Source organism: Leptonychotes weddellii, chromosome 10 (genome assembly GCF_054177405.1).
Source record: "Leptonychotes weddellii isolate Sample4059 chromosome 10, ASM5417740v2, whole genome shotgun sequence".
Classification (NCBI taxonomy): Eukaryota; Metazoa; Chordata; class Mammalia; order Carnivora; family Phocidae; genus Leptonychotes; species Leptonychotes weddellii.
The window spans coordinates 105407154-105428573 of record NC_138378.1 but is presented as its reverse complement, the minus strand read 5'-3'; the positions used below and the strand labels follow the sequence as shown (position 1 = coordinate 105428573).

At 40.9% G+C, this 21420-nt stretch overlaps 1 protein-coding gene across 10 annotated transcripts in view; it reads right to left on the bottom strand.

The window, feature by feature from the left end:
- DTNB (dystrobrevin beta) overlaps positions 1 to 21420 on the bottom strand; it is a 174796-nt gene that overhangs the window by 28094 nt on the left and 125282 nt on the right. For 7 of the 10 annotated variants that reach the window (XM_081797092.1, XM_081797093.1, XM_081797095.1 and 4 more), the window contains 4 exons: positions 14742 to 14827; positions 13561 to 13674; positions 7936 to 8032; positions 2244 to 2264 (listed from right to left, as the gene is read on the bottom strand). In XM_081797092.1, the coding sequence (XP_081653218.1) occupies positions 2244 to 2264; positions 7936 to 8032; positions 13561 to 13674; positions 14742 to 14827 (318 nt within the window). The remainder of the gene's footprint in view (positions 1 to 2243; positions 2265 to 7935; positions 8033 to 13560; positions 13675 to 14741; positions 14828 to 21420) is intronic. The other 3 variants (XM_081797094.1, XM_081797101.1, XM_081797102.1) reach the window with 1 other exon arrangement.

Sequence of the window (21420 nt, the reverse complement as noted above, 5' to 3'; positions counted from 1 at the left end):
GTCTAGCTTATTTTGCCAACTTCAAGGGGATGATGATCTCACACAGAAGCACAGTCACTGAAGTGAGCATGTTATTTAATCCCTTATCTGCTCAAGTCAGCTTTTTAAATATTTTTATTTTTTTAAGTAATCTCTACCCCCAACATGGGGCTCGAACTCATGGGGCTCAAACCCTGAGATCAAGAGTCACATGCTCTACTGACTGAGCCAGCCAGATGCCCCAAGGTCAGCTTTAAATTGACCTGAGAAACAAAATACCAGAAGTGGCAATTTCTGGTTCTTGGATTACATGGCAATCCATAATATTTTTAAAAAATGAAATGTCTATTGGAAGCTCTACTGCTACCATTAAAAATAGATACTCATAATGTCTGCCCTCTTCTGAGAGAGAGTTCTCAGGTAAGGTGCAAGGTATTTCACTCTGAGCTGGCACATTCAGAGAGGGATCAGGAGATGCTAGTCTGTGCAGACTGCTGGAATAAGTTCCCAGCAGGTGGTTTTAGCTGTGACATGCATCTTTGGGGTGTAGGGGAGGGAAGAGAAGAAGGGGAACACTGGTCGTCAGCAGCAACAGGTGAGGTGATGCCCTGGGTCGGCAGGAAGGAGATGAGGCTATCAGGGAAAGGGGGGAGCAGGGAGAAGGAAGGAAAGATGTTCTCTTTCCTTCTCTAATCACAAGCTCACCCATCCTCCTACTCATGGTAGGCATTACCAGCATCTGCTTCTCTGCGGCTTCCAAGCAAACTGGAGGATTATACTTCCATGTCCCCCGGAAGTCAAGGGTGGTCATGTAACTTGCTTTGGCCAATGAAATGCAGTGGAAGTGATGTGTGTCAGTTCCTGGAAGAAGCATTTAATGACTGGGCTTGACTTTCCATCCTCATCTTCTCCTGCTTTTGCCCATGTGAATGTACCTACTGAGGACACGCCATAAGATCAAAGCAATAAACTATGTATTAATGAGGAAAAAACCAAAACCAAACAAACTTTTGTTACAGTAAAGCCACTGAGATTTCTGGGTTGTTCGCGTATCTTAATCCCATAATCTATCTTTGTTCCCTCTTTCTTTTTTTTTTTTTTTTAAAGATTTTATTTATTTATTTGACAGAGAGAGACTCAGAGAGAGAGGGAACACAAGCAGGGGGAGTGGGAGAGGGAGAAGCAGGCTTCCCGCCAAGTAGGGAACCCGATGTGGGGCTCGATCCCTTGGATCATGACCTGAGCCGAAGGCAGAAGACGCTTAACAACTGAGCCACCCAGGTGCCCCTGTTCCCTCTTTCTGATGGTCTGTCTCTCCCTTGCTCCTTTCTTGCCTCATCCCCTCATTTGATCTCTTCCTTCCTTTCTTCTCCCCTTTATTATTTCATTGTCCTAACTGAAAATAAAAAATATAATGTAGATTCCTATTCTTAATTTAAAACATGGATCAGTTTGTTTTTTGAAAAAGAAATGAGTAAATTTTTTGAATTAAACATCTCATATTTCTCGCTTTTAAAATTAAAGCCCCGAGGTGAATTAAAAATCAGGTTTAGCTTGTGTAAAAAAACGTATGCTTTGAAAACCTTACAATGTTATATACACATATGGGGTACTATTGTGGATAGGCCCTCAATTGATTTTCTTGTGTGGGTTAAGGGCTACCCAGAAAAATAGAAACAAACATAAAACTTCCCTAAACACCATGCAACAGCCATTTTAGCTCAAAAACCAGAGCTCCATAACCACTTAGTTTTCATTGGTAACTTTGTTACAAAGGCTACTGGAGCATCCAGAAGCCTGATCAAGACTAAAGGACATTTCAAGTCATCACAAAAACTACACATTTTCATGCACAATCATTCATGACATAGCATTTAGACCTGAGGTCACCCCACAACCCCAAAAGCTGTTTCGAGCAATTAAAGTCACTCTAGACATGAAGCACCAGAGAATGCAAAAGCAGGAAAATGCAATTGTGGCCTGGCTAATCATGCATATTTAACTAAACACAACAGATGTGTACTTAAAAAAAAAAAAAATTCAACAAGCTCTGGTTTCAAGTAAGAACATGCTCTACTAGGTAAACATGACGTGGACTTTCAGGCCATTTTACACCACCACGGAGAGAGTTGGTGAGGGTTTTACACATAACCAACTCTGCAGAGATGAACTTGCACAGGGAGGGGAGGAAAACGTATATAACAGTTACATGAGTTCGAAAAGAAGACCATGCAAAAGGAGCGAGAATCCCCAAGTTCACTTACTGCCTGCTTTTGCTCTTCCTCCTAGAGATGTTGCAGATGAAGAAAAGGCAGAGGGAAAAAGGAGAGAGATTAATGCCCATCACCACAAACATCTGGAAGAAATGATAGAAGAATCTGGCAAGCCAGGCCAGGCCCCCAGGTTCAGAGACCAAAGGCCCTGACTGCCATCAGAGCACCATCAGCTGGACAGAGTGAACGGCAGGCCTCTTCCCCACCCGGTTCATTCAGTGCTAGCTTCTAGAGCTGGGAAACCATCTAATCCAACTTCCTCATTTACAGACTGAAAAGGCCTAGAGAGCCTGACTTGCCCGAGGTCACCCAGCTGTTTAGGGTAAACTCAAAGACAGCTCCACGAAGCCTCAAAAGCCCAATAATCAATCTCGCCATCCCCCATATTCATGTGTGTTAGCTATATTTCTCTAGACCAGCAGTCCTCAAAGCAGCAGCCGCACCGGAGAACTTGTCAGAGATGCAAGTTTGGGGCACCAGCCAAGACCACCTGAATTCAAGCTCAGGGTGGGTGGGGCACAGCCACGCATGTCAGAGCCTGGCAGCTGATTCTGATGCCTGTTAGATTGAGAGACACTGCTCTAAAAACTTCCCCCAAACTAGCAATTTCACCTGACCACAGATTCCCTTATTTAGTCCCCTCCTCTCCACTTGCTTTTGGGCTGCTTTGTGGGTTTTTTTTTCCCCCAAGGACGCACATGCATCCCCATTCCTCCAATAAATTGGAAACTGCTCCAGGGCCCTGAGAGGCTTTTGAAAAAGAACTCTTGACCTCAGTTTTTCACTAACTCAACACAGGTTCCTTTAGTACTTATGCATAAAGCACTGGAAACATGAAGCTAAGGCGTAGCCTCTTCCAGAGCCTTCCAGTGACCGTGGGCAGCGTGGGTACTCGCCAGCTCTCAGCTATCAGCATGCACCACTAGGAAGACGAAATAAACACTTCTGAGTTTCTCTCCTTCAGTCCTTCCCTCTGTCTTTTCACGGGTCTTTTTGCTTCTTCTTTCTGTGCCTCATCATGGGTAACTGGTCAGGGAGCCTTTGCTCTTTGCCTCAAGTGGGCAAATCTAAAAGCGGTTGCAATGGTTCTATTTAAATTGGATCCATCCGTGCAGGCCGTCTTCATTGAACATGTGTGTGGGAAGTCTTAGGGATAGACGAGAGCTTCTGCTTTCACAGAGTCTGCAGATCTGGGGGCCATGGTGAGAATGACTTCGGAAAGTCCCACCAATTACAAAAAGGAAAGAGGAGGTAAAAAATCTGGAAAAAAATAATTTTGTTCCTGCAAGGGAGAGACATGGACTAGGAATTAAATGGGCACCAAGAACTCTCTTAAGGAGACTCCAAGTCAGCACAAGAAGATGTTCTTCATAATCAAACCCAGCTGCTACATGCCTGACCATACGTATACTCACAGGAGCCCAAGCAAAGAGGGGCCCTGAGCATGAGCTGAATTAGCCTTATGAAGTTAGCACCTTTTAGCTTGTGTATCTGGCATGTACGGCTCTGATTAGAAGGGATTCTAACTCTGCAGTTGGGAGGATATCTCCCTTCCTGGCCAGGCTTCCCTGTAAGGCAGAACACTCTTCTTCCATTCACTAGCCAAGGCAGAGAGCCAAAGGAAGAGTTATTAAACAATTTAAAATGTGTTTTTATTCCTAGCACTAAGTGTTGACATGGACACTGAAATGGTGGGGGAGGGAGGAGGCAATCCTGACAGGCTGAAATGGCAGCTGAGGTCAGAAGACCAGGATGAAAGTTCTCAGAACTGTTTCTAAGACACCTCCCTATTTTCACTGTTTTTTCCGGGTTTAGTATTGGAGGTAACATTGCTTTGGCTCAACAGAATAAGGAAATTTCAGAAGGCAATGTTTCATGTTTGCACATCTGGTGACTGCTATTGATAGTTTGTTCAAAGACATGACATCATTATAATCTGCAGTAACCATGTGTCAGGTTAGGATGGGAGGGGTGGACAGGGCAGCGTTTTCCGGAGTCAGAGGCCTTCACTGTACACTGGGATTAAAAAGGGGCGGGCTTTGACCAAGTGTTACTCGGGATGGTGTTACAGTATTTAAACTCACTGGAAGTTACTCAGATAAAGCCTTGAAGGCTCTGTCAACACAGTAAACAGGTCAGATATAAGGTCTTGGAACCTTTTTGTTATCGTCAGCTGTGGTCAGTAAACACTGATGGCAACTGGCCTAGGAGCCAAGCTGATTTAAAGGAAGTCATAATACTTTAACTAAAAAGTGCAAATCTAGAAATGCTTATGTCACCTAAAAACATGTGAGACTTCCACATCACGTGGGGGATGTCTGGCTAGGTGGCCACAGTCCTGCCATAAACATTGCAGTTATTTATATGAAAATTTATATTCTAGGGCGCCTGGGTGGCTCAGTTGGTTAAGCGACTGCCTTCGGCTCAGGTCATGATCCTGGAGTCCCGGGATCGAGTCCCGCATCGGGCTCCCTGCTCGGCAGGGAGTCTGCTTCTCCCTCTGACCCTCCTCCCTCTCATGCTCTCTGTCTCTCATTCTCTCTGTCTCAAATAAATACATAAAATCTTTAAAAAAAAAAAAATTTATATTCTAAACCTCGTTCGCAAATAAGGGTGAAATCCAAAACTACAGAATTCACCTGGTGACTATGTTTCAAAAGCAATATTAGAAAAATGGAAAATGAGGCAGAAAAATACCCGGGACATGATTTAGAAAGTGAAACACCAACATACAACCACTTCCAGATGAAATAAGTTTGAGACAGAGGTTACCTATACACATTAATCAGGGGAAAAATGTAAGGAAAAGATACACTCTGACCACGGGTACCTGGGTGTCAGTCTACATTATGTTATTAAGAAAACAAACAAACAAAAAAACTATTAAGAAGGTCCCTGATACTCCTTGGTGACGGGGACTAAATCTTACTCATCGCCAAATAGCTAAATGTGATATTCAGGAACCAATATTTTCTTGTTAAATAAATATATGATTACTTTTCACCCTGCCTTATTCCCAAAAAAGGACTTAAGATTATTGTTGAATGAATTAATAAGCAATGGTGACACTTCATATGTATGCTTCCTTAAATTATCATTTTTCAGATAAACAGACAATGTACATTATATTTCACTGAAGCAGTAGAAAGAACTTGCTGTGAAATGGAAATTTACTGTGTGGCATATTTTAATTTATGAGTATCCCAGACCATGTGGTTTGATTGTCCATTTGACTAAGTGCTTACAGCTGTTTTATGAGAGCATTAAATGCTAGCAGACTGAACATCAATGAAGGCAGGACAGTCCTTTGAAATTAAAACTAGGATTCTAAAGTGTACTTTTATTATGGGTTGGTGAATATTTTTTTTAACAGTAGGAAAACATCTTTGAAATTTTCATGGAAGTCAATGACTCCTACAGAGTGCGTGTAATATACAAATTAGGATTGTGCTATCATCCTTATAGGTAGCTGGACACTAGAGGCATGAGATTTTCAACTGTAAGTTCTAATCAATGGATAAAAAGACAACATTCCTGGTCTGTGTTGCAAATTCCTCCTCCCAGTATGAATGGCCTCAGCCTATCAGATGAGTAAACTCTAAGACATTTAAGAAGCTGGCAGGGGATTCTACAAACTGGGGCACCAGGATCCTGCTTACTTTACTGTAAGACAATAGCTAGAAATACAAAGAAACTCAGGGGTTGGTATCAGAGTTCTAGGCATCAGCCCATTCTGCTTAGCCCCTGAACACCAGCATTGGAAGTGAACTACAAAGTTAAGTAATATACATGGGGCTCTGAACCAGGAACTCTTAAGAAACATGAGGGTCACCCAGCTGACGAGAAAGCACACCGCGGTACTTTGGGGAAATATATTCTGACCTCCCTTCAGTTTGCATAAACCTTTTGCCTTTTACAAAAATTACCCTAGGGTACCTTCCCACCTATGTTTGGGGAATGTCTGAGAGCATCTTACTAAAAAAGGAGTTTGACCCAGGCAAGGGGTGGACTACCCCACATGGCAGGGCTTTCAAAGCCCCACACGGCTCCAGATGTTACAACAGCCAAATGCATTTAAGTACATCTCTGCTGTCTTGAGTGGGTGATGGGGCTGGAGTAGCTGGATTCTTAACAACTGTTAGAGGGATGTGGGCCAGGTTTTATGCATAAGATTTTCTTTAAACACTCAGATGGCTGAGCGTCTGCCTTCGGCTCAGGTCATGATCTCAGGGTCCTGGGATCGAACCCTGCATCGGGCTCCCTGCTTGGCGGGGAGCCTGCTTCTCCCTCTCCCTCTGCTGTTCTCCCTGCTTGTGCTCTCTCGCTCTCTCTGTCAAATAAATAAATAAAATCTTAAAAAAAAATAAAATAAAAAAGATTTTCTTTAAACAAGACCCACTTAGACATGAAATATTTCTCAGGAGAAATTCTGTTAAAAGGGTTAATGTAGAAACATGTCCCTGCAAAACCACCCAAATACCTGGGACCAAAGCTCAAGACTAAAAGAAGTGATTGTCTTGAGCAAGTCCCAAGTCAGTTTAAAACACAAACACTGCATTTACCCAAGCTGCTAATACCTCTAGCTTCATTATGAAGGGACCCGTCTGGAATAGAGAAGTAGAAAAAAGTCTTCAAGTGGATGTTTTCTTGAGCCACCACTCCTAGTCTAGACCCTTGTCACTCACTTCAGGCTAAATGATTATATTTGTCTCCATTTTTCCTTTAGTTCCTCCCCTCTCTAATCTGCTCTACACATTTTCCCAAACCATTATTTCCAAAAACTTCAATGACTCCCCTACCACAGGATTCAATCCACTCCCCTCAGCCTGGCTTTTGAGGTAATCCACACTGTGTGATCTCCACTCTGGCTGCTAACTCTGTCCCACCACAAAATACAGTGGTTTACAGCACAGACACAGAGAACCAAGGAATTAGCAGCAGGAACAAATGTGCTCTGGTATTGCTGCTCCGTATCTGGGTAAATATTCCTGTTGAATGCCAGTAAAACTGTCTAGGTGAGGACATTTAAATGCCAAGAATGCCTCTCTCCCCTCTGGGGCACAGGGCTTGTAATAAATTCAAAAAAAAAAAAAAAAAAGATAGTGAGACCTGAATCATCCCAAAGTTATTTAAGCTCCAATATAACAAACCTAGAGCTAATATGCTATTTTTTTCCTCCTAATAAAGTTATTCATTAGAGTTAGTCTGATTAGCTTGGTTTGCTGCTGTAATACTTACTAAAATAGTTAATAATTGTTACGTATTTAGGTGGACTATTTGAAAACTTGTCTTAAGAGAAATTTTAAATCGTTGAGAAATTTTCATTTACATATAGTTAATATCCTCTTTACAAACCTTTATATTTATTCATATAAGCAACTACTCAAGGACAGAACTCTAGTTCCAGTTACTCATTTTTTATCATCCGGCTTCACGCTAGTTTCGAGGAATTTCTGGAGTCACAGCTAACTTTATGGGTAGCGGCATTTCATCCTTTAGTTGAGTCCTGTCCTGACACCACAGGGGAGGCAGTGGAGCCGGTGGTGAAGGCGAAGGAGGACAGCTGAGCGGAGGGTGGGGAGGCGGGGCGGCGGGGAGCAGGGCGGCGGGGAGCAGGGCGGCGGGGAGCGGGGCGGCGGGGAGCGGGGCGGCAGGGAACGGGGAGGCGCCAGGGCTCTCTCACCTTCAGCAGCTTCATCAGCCCCTCCAGCTGAACCATCAGCTCGCGCCTGCTCTCCTGCAGTGCCGACATTCTCTGCTCCAGCTCGTCTTTCCTCTGCCTGTCCGAGGGGAAAAGCCCATCAGCAAGAAAACTCTGAAGATAAAGGGATCTTCAAAGAAGGGTCCAAGTATAGGTGAAACTGATTTTAGACCCGAATTCTGCTACTTACCAGGGTCTGATAAGCTGAGCAAGTCATTTAACCTCTACTAGTTATGTTAGAAAGTGGGCATAATATTTGTTTTGCTCTCTTTCCTTTACTGTTGTGAGAATAGTACGTAAAAATGCTTTGGAAAACACACAGTATAGATATAGCAATATAGAGAAAAAGTATTATTAATATTATTAATAAAGCAATTTAAAAAATTCCTCAGGAAGTCAAAAACCTCATTTAGAAAGATACATAAAACTAGTCCACATTTAAATTGGTAGTGAGAAAATGTATGAAAACTGCTCAGGGAGAATAGGGTTCCATTGCTATTACTTCCAGCACCAGACACCAGCCTCAAGAGCGTGACTGACATTAGGGTGACTCTGTGTCTAAGAGAATTCACTTTTTCCTGAGGACAGATTTCATGTCAATTCTAGCTCAATATGTCCAAAACCAAACTTAAGACTGTGGTCCACAAATAGTTCTCTTTCCTGATTTCTTCCAGTTGTCATGGCTGAAAACTTCAGTCCTCGTTAATACTTTTCTGCTTATATCCTATTCTCCACCACCCAATTCACATGATTCTTTCCTAGAACTTTACGTGTCTTTCTCTCCCCACGTCTCTCACTTTATCCAGGCACACCTTACCTCACATGTGCAATGGTCTCCCATCCTGATTAATCCTGATTTCACCTGGTATGCTGAGGTGGAATAGAAATCAGGAGACTTAGGGCCACCATTTACTAAATACTACAAACTTGACCAAGTCACTTACCCTGTAAGAGCCTCAATTTTCTCTTTGCTAAAATGGGACTAACTACAAACAGCAATGGCAATGTTTTGAGGATCAAATAAGATACTAGGTATGAAAGTGTTCTATGAACTTTACAATGCTGCTCAAAGACTGTTCATCATCTTATGTAATAATCTTAGTAGAATTTCTAGCATCACTAACTCTTGCCTTGCATGATCCATGCCTCAGCTGTCCACTCTAGTAGCCACTAGCCACACGTGACTACTGAACACTTGAAACATGGGTATTCTGAATTGAGATGCACTGGATTTCAAAACCTTACTGTGAAAAAAAAAAAAGAAAGTAAAATATTTCAATATTTTTTAATGTTGATTATATGTTGAAATGGTAATATTTTGGGTAAATCAGGTTAAGTAAAAGATAGTGTTAAAATTAATGGCACCTATTTCCTTTTAGTTTTTCATTGTGGTTGTTAGAAAAGTTTTGATTACATATGTGGCTCACATTATATTTCTATCAGAGAATGCTGCTCCAGACCCCACCAACATTCCTATCCCTAGTGCCTCACCTTCTATTCCCTTCCATGTCTGGATGTCTAGTTGATGGTTCCTTTTTCCCTAAACAGATCCTATCATTTCACGACTCACAGCCATTCCCCCACTTCTTCCAAATGTCATTCACTTCTTAGTGTCCAACCCAAATGTCACTCTTCCCAGGAAGCTTCTCCTGATTACTTCAGCAGGTGTCAAGTCCTGCTCAATTAATCACCATAGCAATTGGTGCTTCTCTGTGGTATTTAATTTATTTTATCTTGCATTGCTGTCATTCCTACCATGATGCAAAATCCTTGAGGTGAGGGATGAGTCTTTGCATGTACTGAATGGTTAAGAGAATATCACACCTCCAGTATGTACTCAGTTAACATCTGGTGAAGTTACACAATCATTGTTTGAAATCCTCCAAGGACTTCCAATCACCTATCACTTAAGGCTCCCTAGAATCCGGTCTCAATTATTCAACTAATTTTATCTCATATCACTGGCACTTTAAAGATTAATGTAATGGATGCCTGAAACAAATTCTTAGCTCCAAGACTCCTTCCCTCCTCTGAAATGTATCATATAGTTATTTGGGGAATCATGCTGAACCCCAACTCCACTTCTAATCTGAAATGTTTTCTCCCAGGTTTTATCCACATCATCCCTACCTTTCATGGTCTAGCTCAATTTCCACCACCTCCATGGGTCTAACTGCTTCCAGCCTATATATGTGTATATATATATATATATACACACATAGACATATATATATACACATACATATACACATATATGTATATATGTGTGTGTATATATTTTCCTTCTTATATTCTTTTTTTTTTTAAGATTTTATTTTTTATTTGAGACAGAGAAAGAGAGATAATGAGCAGGGTGTGGGGCAGAGAGAGAGGAAGAAGCTGACTTCCTGCTGAGCAGGGAGCCCAATGCAGGGCTCGATCTCAGGACTCTGAGATCATGACCTGAGCCAAAGGCTGATGCTTAACTGACTGAGCTACCCAGGCACCCCACCTACTTAGATTTCTTATGACATAGTGCCCATACTATTTAGTAACACTATATAATATTAGTTAACTGACTAGAAAATTATTTTATATTTATTTTCAAAACTATATTATAAATTTTTAAGATGGAACCATTGTTTTCTAGTCTTCATACTCTCTAAATTTCCAGTACAGTGCAGCTATAAATGCAATAAAGAGAAACTGACTCATTCAGTTTTCTAGAAAGCCTTTCTTCCCTGAACTTTTAAGACTGGATGCAGTACTCTTTCCCTGTGCTGTGCATAACCAAGTCATTATAATATGTGGTGAAAATGAATGAACTCCAGCTACATGGAAGGATCCTGAAGCATAATACTGGGGGGCGGGGGGGAGGGGAAGGTTCCACTATATGCATATAATAACATTTCTCGAAAGCTCAAAAAACAAAACACAAAACTAAACACTTCAATATGTGGGAATACACATATATTTGATAATACTATTTAAAAGGCAAAGGAATGATAAACCAAATTCTGGATAGAGGTGAGCTCTGTGGAGAAGGTGGAAGCAAGGAAATGGGATCGGGGGCACTTTTACACAACACGGTTTTAACAATATATGAGTAGATGTGGGTTCATGCGTATTCATTTTATCATTATACTTCGTATCTTACACATTTGTCATATATATGCTGTTGTCATATATGTCATATATATTTGTCATATATATATTGGAAGCCAATGAATATGCCATTAAAAATAATAATCAAGGGGAAAAGACAACCCTGGTTGTCAGAATTCATGACAACTAATCCTAAGAATGAAATTCTCCATCTTCTTTTATTATACTAGCTGGGTATTGGCAGTTCCTGGATTCCTATATATTGGTCAAAACCAGAAGGATGTCAGATACCTAGGAATGAATCTTGCCCTTTATATGTCTTTTGATAAACAACAGTTCTTAATATGAATATAGATGAATTTACCAACTTCTTTCATGGTTAGTTAAGTGCCTGCCTTCGGCTCAGGTCATGATCCCAGGGTTCTGGGATTGAGCCCCATGTTGGGCTCCCTGCTCAGCGGGGAGTCTGCTTTTTCCTTTCTCTCTGCTCCTCCGCCGCACCCTGATCATGCTCTCTTTCTCTAATAAATAAATAAAATCGTAAAAAAAAAAAAAAAGACATTCCCTACATTTTCTTCTAAAGTTTTAAAGTTTTGTCTTCATGTTTAATCCATCTGGTGGTATTTTCTCTATACAGTATGAAGCAAAGAGCCAGTATGTTTTGTCTGTATGCATAACCAATCGATCCTGCACAATTATGAAATAGTCCCTCTTTCTTCAATGATAATGGAAGCTGCTTTTTAGATTATTTAAATACTTCCTGATTTCTCAAGAGTTAGACCCTCCTTGGATTTAGGTTAAATTCTTGCTTCTTGCTGCCTACATGACATGACACCACTGGACTTAGCCCTTTGCCTACTAAATCTATGATATTTTTCAGACCCCTCCAGCTTAATAAAGGACTTCTAGCAATCCCACTTCCAGCAGCAGTTAAAACTGGAGTAGAACCATTTTTGCTTTGCTAAATACAAAATAGTTACTTGTGCCTGAGCCGTGGTGGGGAAACAGAACAGTTGTATCTTATGCTGAGAGTTTGGAATTACACTGGGTTTGAGTCAGCAGGACATGTTCTCCCAGACTTCCTAGTGTAGCACCAACCTGCCAACATCTCAGGCATGCAACAGAGGACCGCATAGCAACCAAATCCTCAAGCCCAATTAAATACAGAAACTAAAATGAATTTTCAGAAGAATGGAAATCTCTATATCTCTAATGATTTTCATCTGCACAGTTTAAATTCTTTGTGACTTATTTATTGATGATATAAATCTAGACAGAAAGATAGTTACAAAAAAACAATAATCTCCATTCTCTAGGAAAAGATATCATGGTTGAGAAGCTAAATGACTAAGCCAAAGAAAAATTAAAAAAGGACAGCTATAAGTGGAATAAGTCAATCAGAGAAAGACAATTATATGATCTAATTCACATGTGGACTTTAAAAACAAAACAGAGGATCATAGGGGAAGAGAGGGAAAAATAAAACAAGATGAAACCAGAGAGGGAGACAAACCATAAGAGACTCTTAATCATAGGAAACAAACTGGGGGTTGCTGGGGGGGGTGGGGGAGGATGGGGTAACTGGGTGATGGACATTAAAGAGGGCACATGATGTAATGAGCACTGGGTATTATATAAGACTGATGAGTCACTGAACTCTGCCTCTGAAACTAATAATACATTATATGTTAATTAAAAAAAAAAGGATAGCTATGCAGAATCCCAGGTGATAGCACATTAAAAATCAACTGTGGAATGTCAAATGTTACAACCTACACAGAAAGAACCCACTCTTTGGAAATTTAGAGGTCTGGTGAAAATCAAGTCACTTAGTGTCCAAAATGTCTTCACTTGCCAAAGAGTACACACACATCTTCCTAAGACTGATAGGATATAAGACCCTAATAGCTTTGACTGGTTCACTTTCATGTTACGGTCTTCTAGAAGATTTCTCCATTTCCTCCAAAATAGCATCCGAATGGGGGCTGAAGCTGCTTTCTACCCCTAGTCAGATCCTGTGCCCTTTAGTCTCCCAGTCCTGAGACAGTTTGTATTTATGCTGAAGGGGGAAGATTCCACAGCCATGGTGCAAGGGACTCCCCCACTTGGTTTTGTGTCCGAGGATGTGTATAGGTAGCAAGCACCCTTCTCCTTCAACAGAGTCCTGCTCCATGAGGCACCAGGAGAATATACTCATAGGACAGAAGAGCATTATTCCTGCCAAGAGTCTTTAAAGTCAGACTAATTAACAAGATAAGAAGATTGTAGCACAATGGTCTTAAAGCAATCACAAAAGTATAAACACTGCTCTGCTTGTCATGGAGCTGGAGAATGGTGTTGACCTGGTTCTGTAATGATGGCTGAAGTTCTCAGAGTCATTAATAATGGAAGCCAAACACCTGCAGCGGTAACAGAATGAGTGGAATGCATTTGTTCTGACAGGACTAGTTATAGTGATAAACAGATTCTATCCCACTAGTTTGGTTCCCTGACACATAAATTCCTACTGTAGCAGATACTTACCTCAGCAGCCGCAGCTCTGCCAGCAATGTGGGGTTCTGCTGCGCCTTCTCGGGGGTGGGCTGGGAAGCCTGCTCATGCTCCAGACGGAGACGCTGGATCTCTTGCAGGATCTCCCTAGAGAGGACAGATGAAAGAAAGATGGCTGCACAGCTCGCTCTTTCCTGTCAGGACTTCTAACTGTAGTACAGTGGCCTCTCCCAATCTTGTTCTGTTTCCGAATGACCAAGATGTCAAAGAGCCACCTTCTTAACACTGCTGCACTTCATATTTCCTCAATGAAACAATCCTTTGTGGTAGAAAAAGTGATATAAATACTCTTCTCAAGAACTTGAAAAATCCCCACAAAAGGAAAACCACCACTAGAAAGCTCTGTTCCTTTCTAGGGAAAGGAAAAAAGAACTCCCTGCAACCTCCTAATGTGGGTCCTATGCTAACTTCTCCCGTCTTTGTCTCTCTTCTTCCTGTTGAGCCGCTGAATGATGAGAGCTGCCATTTCTTCTTCCTGTGCCTGTTACGTTACATCCAACTCCTTGTCCCGGTTTCTGCCTCTCAGGGCATACTGGTGTGCTGTCTGGTCTCCATGCCTTTAATTAATTAATTAATCTATTTATCTATTTATTTATTTATTTTTAAGATTTTATCTACCTATTTGAGAGAGAGAGCACAAGCTGCAGGAGCTGCAGGCAGAGGGAGCAAGTCCCTCCTTGCTCAGCAGGGAGCCTGATGTGGGACTCGATCCCGGGACCCTGGGATCATGACCTGAGCCGAAGGCAGATGCTTAACTGACTGAGCCACCCAGGCGTCCCTCTCTGTGTCTTTAAATGGCTTTGTGGTGAGAGACCAGTCACACACAACACAGTGGGCCAGGATAAGATGACTAGACAGAGCAAAAGGGGTTTGGAGTGGAAAACAGAATCATGGGAGGGGACCTGGTGGGTGGGAGAAGGCACTGGGGTAAAGAATCCACCTGAGCGCACGTAAGCAGGGCTGTGAGCTACCAGAATGTATAGCGTGCAGAGATCTACAGATTAGAGTAGGGGCATTCCCATGAGTTGGTCTGGCCTATATTCACTGAGGTGGGGTCTTCCTTTACAAAGCCAGCTAATCTACAAGGAAAATGAGAAACAGATACTCACATGATGATCTTGGACTTTAGAAGCTGGCTCGACCTCTGCACTTACCTGTTTTTGTTTTCTAGTTCTGCAATAAGCTGTCTTTGTTGTTTGTTGGCATCAAAGTTAAAGCTCAAGTCAGTGGGAGGACGGGTCTACAGTGAGGAGAAAGAAAGGGTTGTTTTTCTTTTTGTTTTTTTGGTGTATGTGTGATTAAACTATATCCTGAGTCCTAGACTACTGATTTTTTAAAACAGATTTTTTAGGTATAATTTACATACCATAAAATCCACCTATTTTAAGTATACCATTCACGGAGTCTTAGTAAATTTAAACTGTTGTGCAACCAATCACCACAGTCCAGTTTTAGAACATTTTCCGTCACCACAAAAAATTCCCTCATGCTGGTTTGTCGTCAATTGCCACTCTCATCCTCAACCACAGGCAACCACTGATAACTTTCTGTCTATAGTTTTGCCTTTTCTAGAAGCTTCATATATATGGACTCATACAATATGCAGTCTTTGGTTTCTGGCTTTCACTAAGCATGATGTTTCTGAGGTTTGTCACTGTTGCTCCATGAATCAGGAGCTCCTTCCCTTTTATTGCTGAATAGTATTCCACTGTTTCCAGTTTTTGACTGTTACAAATGAAGTTGCTGTAAATTTTCATTTACAAGTCTTTGTGTTGATATGTTTTTATTTCTCTTGGGTAAATACCTAGGAGTGGAATTCCCGAGTTATATGTTAACTCTGTATTTAATATTTTGAGGAACGATCCAACTGTTTTCCAAAGTAGCTGTACCATTTTAGAATCCCACCAACGAGGGACAGTTCCAATTTCTCCACATCTTCAACACCTGTCATTGTCTTTTGTTTTAACCAGATTCTAGTGCATGTGAAATATTTAATTTGTGGGGTTTTTTAAAGATTTTATTTATTGAGAGAGAGAGAGCACGAGGAGGGGGAGGGGCAGAAGGAGAAGGGGGGAGAGAATCCGAAGCAGACTCTGTGCTGAGCGCAGAGCCCAACATGGGGCTTGATCCTGGGATTCTGAGATCATGACCTGAGCTGGAATCAAGAAGTGTCCAATTCAGTGGTTTTTAGTATATTTACAAGATTACTTACTGCCACTAACTCCAGAACATTTTCATCAGCCCCAAAAGAAACCCCATACCCATTAGCAGTCATCCCCCATTCCCCCTACACCCACATCCTGACAACTGCTAACCTATTTTTTCCATCTATGGATTTGCCTATTCTGGATATTTCATATAAATGGAATCATACAATATGTGATCTTTTATGTCTGGCTTCTTTCAGCAAAATGTTTTCAGGGTTCATCTGTGTTGTAGCATGTATCAATACTTCACGTTTGGGGGGCTGAACAATATTGTTACATGGATATACCACATTTTGTTTATGCATTCAACAGTTGATGGGCATTTGGGTTCTTCCCATTTTTTGGCTATTTTGAATATCTTGCTATGAACATCTGTGGACACATTTTTGTGTACAGATAGGTTTTCATTTCTCTTGGGTATACATCTAGGAGTGGAATTGCTGGGTCATATAGTAACTGCCTTTTGAGGAACTGCCAAATTATTTTCCTAAGTGGCTGCACCATTTTACATGCTCACCAGCAATTTATGAAGGTTCCATTTTTTCCATATCCTTGTCAACACTTGTTATTGTACATCTTTTTGATCGTAGTCTTCCTAGTAGGTGTGAAGTGGTATCTCCTTGTGAATTCAACTTGCATTTTCCCTATGACTAATCTGTGGAGCATGCGTTCATGTGCTTATTGGGCATTTGCATATCTTCTCTGGAGAAATCATTTGTGGTTTGATTTGCATATCCACTGACATTCCTGACCCTTATTACCTCCTTTAAGAATATGGAAGCCAATCAACACAAACTAGGAAAAAGGATGCATAGGTGATGGTTCCCTTTTTTTTCATTAACCAGAATGGAAGCTCAAAAGGAAGGCTCTGCAATGGCTATGCCTTACACTCTGCACATACTTGGTTCTACCCCAAACATGACCTACCATGAAGCAGAAACTTTGTTTCCTATCTAGAGCTTAAAGATGCAATAAGTAATTCTTTTCACGTGGCATTTCCTAAATAAACAGGGGTAAAACAGCATAGCAAATGTGGGTGGGAGGCTTTTTTTTTTTTTTACCAAATACTTTTTTCTTAAAAGAAAAAAAAACGTGATGTTTCTTCTTTTAGAGTGGACCAACAGCCAATTGAGCAAATTTTCTATATTCTTTCCAGAATCTTGTGAGAGCCAGAACTGAGCCTCAGAAAAATGGCTTGCCTGAGACTGAATCTGCTGTGAATAACAGATTTCCAATTCCTGAAAACTGGAGTTAAAGCAAATGGCTCCTTATTAGCGTGGGATCAGGGAAAATTATGGATGAGGAAATGGGCTCTAAAATGAATTGGCTTCGTGATGGCAAACAAAAACCTCACAGTATTTTACTGGAAATTTCTTTTCTTTTTAAAAAAGATTTTATTTATTTATTTGACAGAGAGAGGGCACAAGTGGAGGGGGAGCGGCAAAGGGAGAGGTGGAAGCAGACTTCCTGCTAAGCAGAGAGCCCGATGTAGGGTTCGATCCCAGGACCCCGGGATCATGACCTCTGGGTAGACGCTTAACCGACTTAGCCACCCAGGTGCCCCTTCATTGGATATTTCTAAAGAATTTTTTCAGTTTTCAGTTACTGCAAGGCTGAGGCTTCTTTCAAAGAAGATGTTAAAACAGGAATCAAGAGTTATTATCAGCAGCAATTCCTAACCAGGTGAGATTCTTTGGCACCAAGAAGTACTGTTACTCAAGTACAAAGAAGCGTGGGTGGAAGAAGATTTCTATCCTGAGGCAGCAGTTCCACTGGGCTGACAACAGGGAGAGCCCCCAGGGGTAAGTGTTTATGATGGCTTATTTCACCCAATCAAATTCTGAACACAGTCAAGTGTACATTAAGTAACAGAGAAACTTAGGATTTTATTTATTTACTATCTTAAACTCCACACTGCTTCTTTTATAAAAAAAAAAAAAAAAAAGAAAGGCAGGCCAGGTCTCTCTTCCTAAAATGCCTCGAGGATACTAAAGAGAAAAAGACAGAAAGGGAATTATTAGTTCATAAAGACATAGAATACTTCGACCACAAGAGACCTAAGAATGATTTCTTTAAAAAATTAACTAGTTCATTCCTTTATTTAGCAAATATTTCCTGAGCACCTACTATGTGCTAGATACTGTTCTAGGAAGTAGGATGCATGAGTAAGATACAGCCCCACCCTTGTGTAGCTACATGATGCTGGGAGAGAAAGCTAAGGAACCAAAGATCTAAGTACAGACCATCAGAGGTGATAAATTCAATGATGAAATATAGGGTAACAAAACCGAGTAAACTGAGACAGAAGACTGACTCTTTTTGAATGAGGTGATAATGAAAAGGCTCTCAGAGACTCAGTCAAGTGGGGAAGCAAACCAGGTGCTGGGCTAAGGGATGGGTGTGCTGGGCAGAGGCCAAGGCCTGCAGCTGCTCCATCTGGGTGTGTTCGGGTCAGTATGATGGAACAGAGCAGGCTCTGGTGAAATTGGTAGCAGACTCTAGGAGATGACCCTGGGCCCCGACCACCAAGGGCCTTTTAGCATTGGAGAGTTTCCATTTCATTCTGAAAGTGGTATGAAGCCACTGTAGGATTCTGAACAAGGAAATATGGACTCAAGTCCAAATACTGTAAGTACATACTCTGCCTTCAAGGAGATGGAGCTTATCTCTCAGTCCTTTAGTACAGGCTGTCCGTAGTGACTTCTTTCCAAAGAGGACAGTGTGGAAAGCGGGGAAAAAGTAACTTTATGTTGGAGAAACCTGACAAACACTATCTTGGCCAGGTGATCAAGGTCAACATCAACGGTGATAAATGATGTTGGTACTATGTACCCTCGATACAATGGAAGAAAAATGGCGCTTACCTCCTCCTCAAAAGCTGTAACTCAAGTCTAATCATGAGGAAAACATCAGACTAATCCCATTTAAGGGACATTCTACAATGTATTCGACTAGTACTCCTCAAAGCTGTCAAGGTCATCAAAAACAAGGAGAGTTAGAGAAACTGTCACAGCCCAGAGGAGACTAACAGACATGACAACTAAATGTAATGTGCTATCCTGGATGGAATCCTGCAGTGGAAAAGGGACATTAAATAAAAACTAACAAAATCTGAACAAAGTATGGACTTCAGTTAATAATAATGCATCAGTATTGGCTCATTAATTGTAATATGTGTGCCATGCTAATATGTTAATAATAGGAGAAACTGAGAATGGGTTATTTGGAAACTCTAGTAGCTTTGCAATTTCTCTGTAAATCTAAAACTGTTCTATAATAAAAAGTTTATAGAAAGTGAACCCTGTTTTGGCTCCTATATAATTTACCGTAGTGAGCGAAGAATGGAAGTAGATAGGCTAGCGAGGAATCCTAGGTTTTGCTATCTACTCACTGCAAACCTTGAGTTATTTTATTTCCCTATATTTTTATTTTCTTAGCTGTAAAATGGGAATATTTACAGAAAGAGATGTGAAGAGGATCAACTCCTCTGTTACATGAGCATTCTCTTAGGTTTAGGTAATCTCACAGAGCTCTATCATCTTTAATGAGATGGAAATACATGTGAAAAATACAGAGTAGGGGGGCGCCTGGGTGGCTCAGGGTAGAAAACAAGACCCTTTCGGGTAAAACTGGGCAAATGTTACAAAACCAAGGAAAGCCGACGTAGTCAGCAAACTATAATCTGGTAGCACGCATTTCTGAAACCTCCTAAAAAAGGACTGGAGGCTTCCCATCTGTACGAACTTGGCAGGATGAGTTCCAGAGATATGCCTGATACCAGCTAGGCGTTCTTTGTATCCCAGGGGCACGCCGCACCCTCCCATCTCGTTTAGACCAAATGGAGGGCTGTGGATTATTAATCTCTCTCAAAAACCCAATGTTTTTTAGGGTAGTGGGTCCCTAGCTAGCTGTAAATCAGAAGACTGAAGTTTTGCTTTTCCTTTTTAAATAAAAATCAATGGACTCTAAACACAGAGATTCTGATTTAGTAGGTTGGAAGCAAAGCCAAGGATCTATTTTTTAAATGTTTCACATGTGATTATAGTATGTATCCATGTTTGACAACTACTATTTTACAGGGGCTTTGAGTCATTAAATGTGTGTGAAATACCACATGGATACTGTTGATCTTTACTTGTAAGAAGCCATAAGGATATTTCTGGAATGGTGCATGCCTGGAGGAGGCAAAGCGATAAGGCTGTGAAGGCTGGGCTGAGCTATCTGAAAAAAAGCTTCTCGGGGGAACATGTGAGGTGGGATGACAACACACTATTTCCCCTTTCACATTTCTTCCAAGTTTTCCATAATGAAGTTCTCATAAAGAAAAAAAAATTAAAAAAAAAAACAACACAACAACAAACCACCCCAAACCCTCCTCAGATTACATCCAATGTTGCTGATGTTGGTGATGAAATTTTAAGAATTTGCTGTTATTACTATGATTACCACACACTGTAATTTTGTTTTGTTTTGGTTTTAAAGGAATTTAGGCACTCCAGGAAAACAAATGAGCTTTCCTAGCTCATCTAAGCAACCTCGAATTTCTTTGTTCAAGGGTGAGCCTGAAGAGGTTTCAGTGGCCATACTGTCACCTAAGGAGACAGGACGGATCTGCTACGGAGGCACTCCATGGGGTGCAATGCTGGCTGCTCAAGTAATTTAATGGTCTTTTTTTGTTAAAGAAGGTTTTTGAAAAAAAAAGAAAAATCAATACAAAGCCTACCTGGCAGGTTATAAATAAATTCTTTTGAGCACTACACCCACTTTATGCAAAGCACTTGTATGAGTGAGAGATTAGCGGATTAGTAGTCTTCTGTTTAACAGAAATCTAGTCAAGAAGAATCCTTCCTGAGAGGCCCAATATTTAATAAGATAACTACACTTTGGAAAACAAACTGAAGATGAAAGGGACCGTATCAGTATTTCTCTTAAGACCACTCTAACAATGATCATTTTCACACAAATTAGAGAATTGGCAACAGAAACTATCAGGTGTAAACAGACTTATCTTGTTTGCAGGAAAGGAGAACTGTGACCTCCTTTCCAGGGTCAAATGGCTTTGGAGCTTTTATTTACAATATTTTAAAAGCATGAGGTAAAGTCAGTTAAGACTACATCATGGCATTAAATACACTTCATTTTAAAAATTCAACCACAATGCTGTCTATCTCAACACATTTAATTTTATAAATTCTAATTTCTACAATGACCTAAACAGTTGTGACTGACTGAGGACACATGTAAGGTGTAACTGATTAAATGGAACTTTTCTTTTTCCCTGATTTGCCCCGCCCCCTCCATTTTGTTCTTTTCCACTAACCTTTAGAGTTGTAATGCTAGGAGTCAGATGTGTGACCTAATACTAGATTCTCAAGGAAAAGTTTGAAGTCTAAACAAACCCAAAGGAATAAATTACTTTTTTGAGGAGAAACAAAGCAAGAACTCTCCACTGGAAGCTTTCGTTACTCTATTTCTCTATGAAGAAGTAAAGATAAATTGGTACAATTCCTAAAAGTAATATACTATGTTTATGGAAGATGGTCCTGAGACACCTGGCTGCCTGTCTAGTCCAATTTCACTCCAAATATTGTTCTCGGGGCTCTAGCCACAAGCATCTTATAGGCGC